This window comes from Hibiscus syriacus, unplaced genomic scaffold, assembly GCF_006381635.1.
Source record: "Hibiscus syriacus cultivar Baekdansim isolate YM2019G1 unplaced genomic scaffold, ASM638163v2 tig00112921_pilon, whole genome shotgun sequence".
NCBI lineage: Eukaryota > Viridiplantae > Streptophyta > Magnoliopsida > Malvales > Malvaceae > Hibiscus > Hibiscus syriacus.
This window is the reverse complement of record NW_024063419.1, coordinates 77,533-90,946: the sequence shown is the minus strand read 5'-3', so window position 1 is coordinate 90,946 and position 13,414 is coordinate 77,533. Positions and strand designations below refer to the sequence as shown.

The 13,414-nt window shown below is 36.4% G+C and overlaps 1 protein-coding gene across 1 annotated transcript; it reads right to left on the bottom strand.

Annotated features, from left to right (window-relative positions):
• Positions 1 to 8,268: 8,268 nt before the first annotated feature.
• Positions 8,269 to 9,746, bottom strand: LOC120184505 (disease resistance protein RPM1-like). The gene is made up of 3 exons (XM_039188948.1): positions 9,043 to 9,746; positions 8,614 to 8,841; positions 8,269 to 8,569 (listed from the first exon to the last, which is right to left on the bottom strand). Exons 1-3 carry the CDS (start codon positions 9,744 to 9,746, stop codon positions 8,269 to 8,271), a joined length of 1,233 nt encoding a protein of 410 aa, XP_039044879.1.
• Positions 9,747 to 13,414: the final 3,668 nt, after the last annotated feature.

Genomic DNA, 13,414 nt, shown 5'->3' with positions numbered 1-13,414 from the left:
GTGGGGAAAGAGAAAGAATTACAGAGATAAGCGACTCTGGGATTATTCTGTTCAATTTTATTGGCAACACGTAGAATAGGGGCAATAAAAGCCAAACTAGAAGGGACCAACTCACTGTCAGCAGTGGTGTTATCCTCATTAGGAATCTCCACCAACATAGTTTGAGCCCAAGACATCCTCTTTGACGGAGTTAAATCCTTTCCGCTGGAGCTCGCCATGAACCCCAACCAATAATAACTTCTTGGTTAAATACCTTATCCTTTGGGGGAGAAAAAGACATGCTTTAAGTGCAGGGTGGGGCAAAGGCAAAGGAAAAGAAGAAGTTACTCCGAGAAAAAGAAAAGAATGGCGATGCCGATGTGGCATTTTAGGAAGAAAAATACAAGAAATTAATATGGGATTTGTTAGTGCTTTTGATTTATGGGGGATTGGGTTTGGTTCCTTTTGTTGTTGCTTTTTGGTATTAACAAATCACAATGTAAGCTTTTTTCGATAAATCAGAAGATCAACAAGACCGCTCTGAGCAAATTAGCAGCGGTCTGGAATTAGAGGCGGGAAAGATATTTTTCAATCAACACAGATAAATCATTAAACTACAAGTTTTTCCACCAATTATAGTTTTACACCTCTATAGCTCACCTTTTTACTTCTTCATTAAGTTCCTGAAATATATTATTTTAAAATTTGAAAGAGTTTGACGTTGATATTGTTATGTTTGCCTTGAAATTAAGTTTGGCAAGTTGGAAAATTCATCTTGGTTGGTGGTCAACTTATGGAAAATTTCATCTTGGTTGGTGGCCAACTTATTGGAAAATTTATCTTTGGTAGGTGGCCAACTTTGCATATGGGAATTTCATTTTTGGTCCCTAAAATTTTAGGTTATTTATAAGTTTAGTCCTTAAAACTCAACTATAAATAGGCCTAAGTATTTCATTAGAAATAATCCAAACAACAAGTTATCTCTTCCATTTGTTTTTCTTCATTCTCTCACTTTGGGAATTCTAAAGATTTTCATTTGTTGTAATATTTTGTTGATAGTGAAGTTATCATCTGGTGTGGTGCCCGAGGAGTAGATGATATTCTCGTCGAACCTCGTAAATTTGGTTTGTTCTCTCCTTTATTGTTCTTTATTCAGTTTTTCCACTGTGTTTTAATATTCAATAGTTTGACGGGTTTATCCGCTATGCAACCTTTGGTTGTTTTGATCTTGACATTTTAGGTCAATTTTGAAACTACGTTTGTATGAGAAATAACCCGTTTCCCAAAAAATTGGTATCAGAGCTTCGGTTGAGGTTATTCTGGTAGTTCTGTTGCTGAAAAGATACAGTTCGTGCTATTGAATATTTTTCGTTAGAATTAAAATGCCAAAATACGGATCAGTTGAGACATCAAGCTCTTTATCTAGACCGATGAGGAGGGTAATGTCAAATGCAAACTTCTTGGTGGAGTTGTTCGATGGATCCGGTCATTTTGGCATGTAGAAAGGCGAGATGTTAGACGCTTTATTCCAACAAGGTCTAGACATCACCATTGAGGAAGAAAAGCCTGAATATATGGAGGAGAAAGAATGGGGAACAATAAATCGTTTGGCATGTAGCACGATTCGATATTGTCTTTTCAGGGAGAAAAGTATGGCTACAAGAAAGAGACTTATGTAAGTAAGATGTGGAAAGCATTGAAGAAAAAATTTCTAAAGAAAAGCTCTCAAAATCGTCTCCACATGAAGAAAGATTGTTCAGATTTGATTATCAACTAGGCACCAGTATGAATGAACACATCACTGCGTTCAATGAGCTAGTGGCAGACTTATTGGGCATGAATGAAACCTTTAAAGATGAATATTTGGTCTTGATGTTGTTTTCATCTCTTCCAAATGAATTTGAGCACCTTGAGACAACATTACTTAATGTAAGATAATATTACCCTTAAAGATGTAACTGCTGCTTTGTATAGTTATGAACTCGGGAAGAAAACCAAGAAGGATAGCAAGTACGAAGCAGCGGAGGCCATGGTGGCAAGAGGTCGCTTGAAAAGTCAAAAGCCAAAGTGGAGAGGAGATCAAAGTCGAAGTCTAGACTGGGAAAAGATGAATGTGTCTTTTGTCATGAGAAAGGCCATTGGAAGAAAGATTGTCCGAAGCTGAAGAAGAAAGGAAAAGCTGCTCCAGATGCATGTGTTGCAGAGCATGTGCAAATGACTCTGACATATCATTGGTTTCTTCATCAACAACATTCCATTCAGATTAATGGATATTAGATTCGGGTTGCACCTATCATATGTCCCCTAATCGAGAGTGGTTCTCTGATTTAGTAGAACTAAATGCATGAGTTGCTTATATGGGCAATGACAATGCCTGTAAAACTATTGGGATATGTTTAATTCGATTGAAGAATCAAGATGGATCAACCAGAGTTCTGACTGATGTCTGATACTTGCCCAATTTGAAGAAAAATCTCATATCGTTGGGAGTCTCAGAATCCAAAGGCTCAGTAGTCACTATGAGAGATGGAGTTTTAAAAGTCACATATGGCGCACTTGTGATGATGAAGGGCATCAAGAAAAATAATTTGTATTACTACCAAGGTAGTGCAATTATTGGAGCAGTTGCAACAGCTTACGGAGGTGATGATTTAGACGCAACCCAGTTGTGGCATATGCGGTTGGGATATGCTGGAGAGAAATCCTTGCAAATTCTGGCAAAGAAAGGATTGTTGAAAGGTGCAAAGGCTTACAAATTGAACTTTTGCGAGCATTATGTTCTGGAAAGCAGAAGAGAGTGAAGTTTGGCACTACTATACATAATACAAAAGGTATTGTGGATTATATTTACTCACATGTATGGGGTCCTTCAAAGACATCATCTTCGAGAGGAAACCATTATTTTGTAACTTTTGTAGATGACTTTTCCAGAAGAGTTTGGGTTATCCGATGAAGTCTAAAGATGAAGTGTTTCAAATTTTCCTGAAATGGAAAAATATGATCGAGAACCAGACTGGTAGAAAGATCAAACATCTTAGGACGGACAATGGAGGGGAATATAAAAATGACTCATTCTTTGACGTTTTCCATGAGTATGGTATTGTCTGACACTTCACTATTAGAAATACACCACAACAGAATAGGGTGGCAGAGTATATGAATTGAATACTATTGGAGAAAGTTTGATGTATATTGTCTAATACTGGGTTAGGCAAGGCATTTTGGGCTGAGGTTATGACATATGTTGGCTATCTCATCAATCGTCTGCCGTCATCAGCGATAGGAGGAAAAACACCATTGGAGGTATGGTCTGGAAAACCTGCTACTGATTATGATTCCTTACATGTATTTGGATCCACTACTTATTATCATGTGAAGGAATCAAGCTTGATCCAAGAGCAAAGAAGGCTATTTTTATGGGAATCACCCATGGAGTGAAGGGATTCCGCCTTTGGTGTTTAGACACCAAGAAGATAATTTGTAGCAGAGATGTTACCTTTGATGAATCTGCCCTAGTAAAGAAGGTAACAAATGAAGTTGTCCAGACAAGTAGTACTCCGTAGCAGGTGGAGCATACTCCAAAACAAGTGGAGTTTCAGAAGATGATGATCCCAGAAGTTGAGCAGCTGATTCTTCAAATCCAATAGAAAAATTAGAAGATGAAGAGGTTTAAACCTAAGAACCATTGGAGACACAAAACCACTTGCAGTTACAAGGCCATGGAGAGAAATTTGTAGACCTGCTCGATTTGTTGATATGGTCGTATGCTCTTCCAGTTGTTGATGATGATATCTCTATCACTTACCAAGAAGCAATACAAGGCTTGGAAAGTGATAAGTGGAAAAGTGTCATGGATGAAGAAATGCAATCTCTCCAAAAGAAAAACACTTAGAAACTGGCATAATTACTGAAAGGTAAAAGAGCAATTGGATGCTAGTGGGTATTTGCAAAGAATGATGGATCTCATAGCAAGAAAGATGTTCATTACAAGGCACGGTTGGTAGCTAAAGGCTACGCTCAAAAGGAGGGAATCGACTTCAATGAAGTATTTTCGCCTGTCTTGAAGCATTCCTCCATTAGAATATTGTTGGCCTTGGTAGCACAGTTGAATTTGGAGCTAGCTCAACTTGATGTAAAGACGACTTTCTTGCACGATGATTTAGAAGAGGAGATCTATATGACTCAGCTAGAAGGATGCAATGATGGTGGTTGTGAGAAATGGGTTTGTAAGCTGAACAAGTCGCTATATGGATTGAAGCAATCTCTGAGGCAGTGGTACAAGCGATTTGATAGCTTTATGAGGAGGCAAAAGTACACTAGAAGCGAATATAATCATTTTGTGTATTTGCAAAAGCTCAAAGATGGATCGTTCATTTATCTTCTCTTGTACGTTGACGATATGTTGATCTCTTCGAAGATTCAAAAGGAGATAACAAATTAAAGGCTCAGTTGAATCAAGAGTTTGAGATGAAAGATCTAGGTGAGGCCAAGAAGATTCTTGGTATGGAAATAAGCAGAGATAGATAGAGAGGGAAGCTTTGTTTAACACAGAATCAGTATCTGAGAAAGGTATTACAATGTTTTGGCATGAATGAAAATACCAAACATGTAAGTATCCTACTGGCTTCTCATTTGAAACTTAGTTCTCAATTATCTCCTAAAACTAACGAAGAACGAGAGTATATGCAAAAGTTTCATATGCTTATACAGTTGGAGCTTGATGTATGCAATGGTGTGTATGCGCCTGACATTTCACAAGCAGTTGGAGTTGTGAGCAGATACATGCATGATCCTGCAGAAGGACATTGGAAAGTTGTGAAATGGATTCTACGGTATCTCCAACAAACCGTGGATGTTGGTTTAGTTTTTGAACATGAAGAAACACTTAGTCAGTGTGTGGTTGGATATGTTGATTCCGATTATGCTGGTGATTTGGATAAGTGTCAATCAACTAATGGGTATTTGTTTACTCTTGCTAAAGCCGTGAAGGAAGAAATTTGGCTTAACGGGTTGATGGAAGACTTGGGAGTTGTTCAAAGTCACATTAGTCTCTATTGTGACAGTCAGAGCGCTATTCACTTAGCGAAAAATCAAGTCTACCATTCAAGGACTAAGCATATCGACGTGAGGTATCACTTTGTGCAGGAGATCTTTGAAGAAGGAAAGATTATGCTTTAGAAAATTGCGATAGCAGAAAATCCTACAGACATGATGACCAATGTAGTAACAGTAATCAAATTCAATCATTGTTTGAACTTGATTAACATCCAGAAAGTATGAACACCTTCGGGTGTGTGGCGCTTGTGAGCACAATTAGAGGCACAACATCAAATTTGGGGAGTTGAAGAAGTTGAGTAGTCTTGGTAATTTCAAGCCAAGGTGGAGATTTGTTATGTTTGTCTTGAAATTAAGTTTGGCAAGTTGGAAAATTCATATTGGTTGGTAGCCAACTTATTGGAAAATTTCATCTTGGTTGGTGGCCAACTTATTGGAAATTTTATCTTTGGTAGGTGGCCAACTTTGCATATGGGAATTTCAATTTTGTTCCTAAAATATTAGGTTATTTATAAGTTTAGTCCTTAAAACTCAACTATAAATAGGCCTAAGTATTTCATTAGAAGTCATCCCAAAAAACAAGTTCTCTCTTCCATTTGTTTTTCTTCATTATCTCACTTTGGGAATTCTAAAGAATTCCATTTGTTGTAATATTTTGTTGATAGTGAAGTTATCATCCGGTGTGGTGCCCGAGGAGTAGACGATATTCTCGTCGAACCTCGTAAATTTGGTATGTTCTCTCATTTATTGTTCTTTATTGAGTTTTCCATTGTGTTTCAATATTCAATAGTTTGACGGGTTTATCCGCTGTGCAACCTTTGGTGGTTTTGATCTTGACATTTTAGGTCAATTTTGAAACTACGTTTGTGTGGGAAATAACCCAGTTTCCCAACAGATATAAATCATAAGACTGTTAAAATTATTCCCAACCTTACTTAAAATGATCATCTTATTTCTTGATATAATTATATGTCAAATTGATATAACTACAAGCAATTAAACACAAATTTAATTACTTGGTGGCTTTCCAAAAACACCTTTAATTACGCTTACAAAATTTTATTTTCAATTCTTTTTTTGTTATTCTTCCGGTTTCAGGGTTTTGATTTCATTGTATACATTTAGAAAATATATTTATTTATTTTTTATGTTTAATAAATATATTGTTGTTAGAATTTGCAATTTGTTTCTTTAATAGTGATTTTATGATTTGTAGATATATAATATCTGTTGTGTAAGCATATATATTCGAACAAGTGAATAGTGAGTATTACCTCACGAGGATTAATTAAATCTTAAATTCTGATTAATCATTGATGATTAAAAAACTGAAATTAATTAATGATTTAAACAAATGAAAAAAATATAATAAAATGGTTCTTAATATGAAAAGTAGTTGAAAACAAGGCGTAACAAATCTTACAACAAAGACTAAATAATGATGATGAAACAACTTGGATTGCCAACCTTGTCATGGCCTTAACACTAGGGTGTTGCTATAGAGATGATGTTAGTATTGGCATGACCAGGGACGGAGTCGTGATATCAGTTTAAGGAGACAAAGGATTATTAATAAAGAAAAGATAATTAAAATTAAAAGATCTAATTTGATATTTACCCATGTATATTTTTAAATTATATAAAGATGGAGGCATGCCCACTGGACAATGCATAGATTTGTTCCTGGACATAAGAATAAAAATAAAAATCACAGAAAAGTAATTTACAAACGGTTCGTGGTGAACCAATTATCATAACAACATATATATAAATCCTGAAAATTATGCTGTAAAGGTGAAGACTTGATGCAAAAGCTATTCAGCAAGACAAGTGAGAAGAGTAAACCTCAAGTAAGCCTTAAAATCAGAAAAGCCCTGCACAGTATGCAATGCTCATTCAATTTTTTGGCAGACTATCACTTCATTGCAGCTATGAAATAAAAGAGATAATCATGGGCTATGATAATTTTTTTTGAAAGGTAAATATATGATTGATTATGACTGAAACATACAAGAGAGGGAAAACAATGACATGAATCTCGTTAAAAAATCTCCCCAAGTCTCGTGGAGGAAAAAGAGTGTTCATGTCAGTGCTATATGAGTAGAATTCGACCAAAACGGAAAACTGCTTATAATTACAACACCATAAGCAAAACCACCCAACCAACGACAAAGCAAAACACAACAACAGCCAAACTCCCTCCGAACACTAACACTCCAAGCATCCCAGGTGCAAAGCACGAAGACCAACCCCTCGGGAGACCAAACAGACTTGACAAGGATATCCATCAAGACCATGAGATTTAGCGACAAACCGATCAAACAAAACAGCATCGAGGTGAGGACAGACCCCGAGGCCAATACGAGCAACATCACAAAGCTACCTACAGACGAATCACCAACTAGAGACACAAGCACTAACTAATTAACCCATCCAGTGGAAATCATTCAATCCATCTTGTTATATTGAGTACAGCTTCAGCGCTCCATCTTGTTATATTGAACACAGCTTCAGCGCCTTCTTGTCTATTTAACACGATGGATGTGATTGCTTGCCGATCCATCCCTTTTGATCTGCATATGTTCTCCATAAGTTCAGGTGAAACGTCAGACAAATAAACTTCATTTAGATTGGATTCGCTTTCCCAACCATGAGGCAATGTCGTGAACTGTTGGCATTCAATGACTTTTAGGTTTTGAAGACCAGGCATTACTCCTTTATTGATCACAATTTCTTTCAATCGAGGACATCCGCCGATTTGTAAAATCTTAAGCTTTTGGAACCCTTCAAGGAATTCTAATTGCTCTCCCTCGTAAGCATTCAGTAGTCTGATTTCTCCAAGGTCAGGCAATGCTTGGATGCTTGGAAGAAAATCGTCCTTCAATCTAGACCAATGTAAACATAAACATTTGAGGTTGTAAAGCGAGTTAAACCAGTGCGGTACCTTCTCCAATTTCCCAGATAAGAAAAGTATCCCAAGGACAGGGGGAGCTGATTCCATTGCATCCATTTTCAATAGCTCATCTTCATTACATGATTTCGCCCCTAAGTAATCAAGGCGTGTCATTTTTGCAATGGCAAAGCACAGTTTTTTCTCATCAGTTCCCTTGACGTTGCCTACTTCAAGCCTTTTCAATTGTGCCATTTTACTGAGTTGTTTGATGAAATCGCCACTTGCTTCCACAAAGGTGAAATTTTGTCAGTTGTTTAGCAAACAAATGTTGGATGGAACTACTATGCCGTTGCCGAGCAAAAGTCAAATGCCCTTTGGTTTTCACAGAAACGATAAGCGATTAGATGCCGAAGATTTTTTAACTTCACAATTCCTGCAGGAATCTCTTTGATTTGCGTCTTCTTCATAACTAGAGACTGTAAGTTGTAAAGGTTCCCGATGGATTTTGGAAGCTCTTTTACTTGAGTTCTTGTGAGGTTAAGATATCTCAAATTGAATAAATTCACCAATTCATCTGGGAGTTCATCGATTGGAGTGTCTTCTAAATCCAACACTCTCATCAATTTAAAACCAGTCAGCAGCCTATTGAAGGAAGATTTAGAGGTTTCATGAACAGAAAAACAAACAAAGAACGAACCCGAGATAACGCTGTCTTGCTTCCGGCTTTCATCTCTTTCGCCTTTGCTGTAATCGACCAACGACGGATTCCATCATATTCCACTTCTTTGCCATCAGATTTGGCAACAAACTTTTCCATTTTCGATATGGAAACTGCGAACTCCAGCAAAATGTCATGCATCTTGCATGCTTTAGGCCTCCCTGATCCAGTCCTCCTTACAACTTGAAGTAGGCCTCTGGAAATCAAATCGTTTAGGCATCTCTCTGCCTCATCTTCCGGAATTGATCCTTACACGGTTCAACAAAGCCTTCAGCCACCCAAAGTCTAATGATCCTGTTCCGTTTAAATCACATAATCTTCTGGGAATATGCAAAAATATAGGAAACATTGCTTGAGAGCGTAAGACAAATCATGGTAGCTAAGCAATGAAATATACCTGAGCCTCTCAAAATATGAATCATTTTCGCTTAGCTCCTTATTTAAGTTGTTATAAACTTCATTCCATTCGGCAATAGAGTTCTTGGTAGCCATCAAACCGCCCAAAGCCACAATAGCTAATGGCAAGCCTTCACATTTTGCAACCAGCTTTCTTGCCGAAGATACAAGATATGGAGGGCATTGTCCGCCCTTGCGTTCAAAAGCTTTGTTGCAAAAAAGGGTCAGACTCTCATCAAAAGGTAAGTTTTTGAGCCTAAGGATGTGGTTTGCAACTCCAAATTCAAAAGAAATAACGTCTTCCTTCCGCGTTGTGAGCAAGATTCGGCTTCCATTCATATTGACAGGTAGTGCCATGCTGATATCTTGCCAGAGCTCGATGCTCCAAACATCATCTAGCACAATTAGATATCTTCTTGGCTGCAAGAAGTTCACCAGTGCGTACACCAAATCTTGATAGCTCATGGAGTCTAGGTTGATCGCCGGATCTATGTTTTTTTGGGCCTTGTGGTAGAGCTCTTTGATCATGGACTTGAATAACTCCGTCACAACATATTGCCTCGAGACAGTAATCCATGCACAACAATCGAAATGTTGCTTGACAACTTGCTTGTTGAAAGTGTTGGCGACCAGAGTTGTTTTCCCTAGACCACCCATCCCACCACGGAAGTCATGGTCCTTTGAAGCTCCTGGTTCATCAACCATCCCAATAACTCTTGTTGTGCCGTATCGATCCCAACAAGGTCACCATCTTTAAAGAAAATGGCAGATTCACTCATATTTTTCATCCGTTGTTCATATGATACTCTCTTCTAATTTGCTCATTATATTTTCTTGATTCCGAACAAACTTGGTATCGTTTGTTCCTCCCATCACTGCTCTTGATCCTTTTCTTGATATCTTGTAGCTCGACAGCCAGTCGGTGCCTGACCAGCAGATTCTTAGGAAAATGAACGAGCTTCAAGAGAACCTCGAGGGTTTACCCCTCCATCGCCGTTGCTTGTTAAAGTGGTACATGAATTCGTCCACGACGAGTTCAACTTCGCAGGCGATGTCTCTGACATATTTGACCCACTGATTATGCGTTTCGTTGTTGGGTCCCACTACGGATCTTCTGTCGGTTGCGTGAAGGAATGTTTTCATGAAGTTGAGCTCATCCTTGATTTGGTCGATTTCAGCTCCAACCTCCATCAGCAACGAGGCTTCGTTTTCTAAAACGGAGACAATCTTGCCCGTTATCAGGTCGACGGCGCTTGATATATCCATTGTTTCAAGCAAAGAGAGCACAACAGTATCGAAATCGAATAAATTTCATGGAGACAGGCTTGACAATGATACGATTATATAACTGCAAATGAAAAGCAAGTTGGGATGAAAAGTTTTATTATATTCAATCTTACCGAGTAAAGTCAACGCAGAATTTTATCGGGTAAAGTAGACAAAAGTACTGCTATTAAAATTTATAAAATCATTCTGTCTCTATGTAGTTATTTATCGAGTTCTCCGAATATTAAATATTAAAAATAATCATTCGATTATTTATATGTTTTAAATTATTTTTTTTGTAAAAAATTTGGTTGTCGTCTGAATTGAACGTTAATATATTGACTATGATATGATAAAATTTGATCTCAGAACCGTTTGAACTATATTTTGTAGATCAACTCTCTGTTTGCATTATTTTATCTAGCTAGTGCTTGAAATATTATGTTATTAAAATATGATTTTATCATATCTTATTCATCAGGTTAATGTCCAACTCAAACGATCGTCAATTTTTAACGAAAAATATGAGTTTGGAACATATGAACAATGATGTGACCATTTTATAATTTTTAATAGTCGGAGACTCAGAAAGGTAGTGCCCTATAGTTGAGAGACCATTTTGTAAATTTTAATAATCGAGAGACTCAACAAAGCAACATCCTATAGTCAGAGGATTATTTGTATACTTTACAAAATTTATTTAGGGGTACGAACTTAAAAAATTATAGTAGAAATTTAAGGATGCAAAATTATAAAATTCCATGTGTGAAATTAAATTATCAATAGAAAATACAAAGAAAATATATAAACTATACGAGAATTTAAAGTTTTCAGGAGTGCAGTCGTATTACCCGACAACTCCTCTATTCATTCCTAGTCATTATTTAACTATATGAAATATTTAAGGGTACAAATTCACAAAATTTTAAGAGATATAAAATTAAATTCTTAATTAAAAATATAAAAAAATAAATTATATAAAATTTTCAACTTTTTAAGTTGATTAGGATCTCAACACCCTTTAATCTATCCTTGATTGGTTGATCTCTTTGCTTCGTGACCGTTAATAACTTACAAACTAATTGTTGTTCAAATGGTAAATAGTTTGATATCGCTTAAACAAAATATCGAGTTCGAGTCCTTGTATATGCAGACAATCCTTGTTGGGAGACTCACCTACCAAAATTAGGTGTACGACGATGATCGGTCCATATTAGTCCAAAAGAGAAAAAGAAAAACTAGTTGTTGTTCTAATGTCTGACTTTTATAAAGCTATTACATAAATAAACTACCACATTGATTATAATAATTGCAAAGAAAGTAAAAACTCACAGTTGACATTTTTATTCAGCTTTGGATCATGTGCTGTGGATTTATTTTATTTGGTATTGTTTGTTGGTGTGGTTTGATTAGAATATTCTGACCAGGACAAACATTGTGAGTGAATTTTACTAGCTTCCTATCCGTCTCGGTTATTGCTAAATGTGTTTATTTTAAACATGGAAGAAGATGCAGATGTTCCCACTAACACAATATTCTACGGCCACCACCAATTTCCCCAAGCTAAATCATTCGAATTTAAAGTTGAACACGTAATATTTTAATAGTAAAATAAAAAACCTACAAGTTGAAACGAACATTGACTTGGTTTATGGAGAAGGAAGCATTGGACAAAATTTTCAGATAATGCATGTGAAAAAATTCGTGAAATAATATAATTCGTAAATTAATTGTTTGAATAGGATGAATACTACAGTCAAAGACGGAATCGCATTGGAAACATGGCGTTCATAGTGGAACACCATGCGTCTTCGGCCATGAAGTTTTAGAGGCGTACCAAATGCGGTGCACCTTTCACTTGCTTGAAGCTGTCTCCCGTGAACTTGCATGGCCCGTGAAGCTGCAACATGCATGGCACGGCATGGCAACAATAATGGTGTAATAAAGATGGGGATGGGAAGTTTTGATCTATAGGAGTGTTATGGGTGGGAGTGTGGATAACCAGAAATCAAATTTAAGAAGAAAAGAGAAAGGAGAGGAGAAGAAATAAGGGAAGAGAGAAAAAAGAAGAAGAAAGAAATATATTCGAAGGTAATTTTTTTATTTTTTAGATTATTTTATTCATAAATTAATATAGATGATTTTTTTATTTATTTTTATTTATTAAATTAATTTTTTATACAAAGTATTTGATCATACATTGAATAAATGCACCAATGCTTTTAATAATCAAAGCATCTAATATCTAAATTTGGATAAAGCTGAATTAAACTTAGAGTTGAGTCAATGCACTAATTGCATTTAATAATCAAAGCTGAATTTATAATATTTACAGATAGCTTCTCTTGTATTTGCATTCCATCTTATAAACATGGCCGAAGACAGCTTCAAGCTGGTGGAAGATGCACTGCAGTTGGTGTGACCCTAAACCCTTGTGGCCAAAGATATATGGTGTTCCATGCGACACACCATGGACTCCATGCTACCAATGCAACTCCGTCTTCGACTGTAGCATTTGTCCTATTTAAACAATTAATTCACAGGTTGCATCATTTCACGAATGTTTTTTCATATGCATTATCTAAATTTTTTACCGAAGCATTGGGTTTATGGGGCCGATACCCTAGTCTCTCGAGCAAGGATAAACCAACAAACGGGTGGGGCAGTTGTTTTTTCGTTATGTTTGACCGTTAAAAAAATCCATCAACCGTTCAAAACATTTAAAAAAAATATTATTATTAAAAAAACTAAAAAAATCTCTAAAATCAAAAAAAGAATAACTCCTATAATTCTTAATTTCAAACTCTTATTATTGTTGTTGATCATCTTCGATCGCCGCCACCATCGTCTAATGATATTCACCCATCGTCGTCTGCACACTAACCTACTATCAACATTTCAACTATCCTAAATCTCTAAAATCTTTAAATTTAAACCTTTAAATCCTTAAAATCTCTAATACCCAAATTTCCAATAACCAAATTCCTTTCCCCTCATCGTAGTTGGCTAAACCTCTTCTAGAAAGAAATTCTATAGCACTAAAGTTTGTTCAAAGAGCTAGCAATTCCTTCTTTCTATTCTGTTTTGTACATGTCTACTACTGATTC

Coding starts and splice junctions, on each gene's coding strand:
- LOC120184505 (XM_039188948.1), bottom strand. CDS start 9,746: ATGGTTGATGAACCAGGAGCTTCAAAGGACCATGACTTCCGTGGTGGG. Junction 8,842..9,042: donor TCATATTTTGAGAGGCTCAG/GTATATTTCATT, acceptor TTTGATTTCCAG/AGGCCTACTTCAAGTTGTAA. Junction 8,570..8,613: donor TTATCTCGGGTTCGTTCTTT/GTTTGTTTTTCT, acceptor TTCCTTCAATAG/GCTGCTGACTGGTTTTAAAT.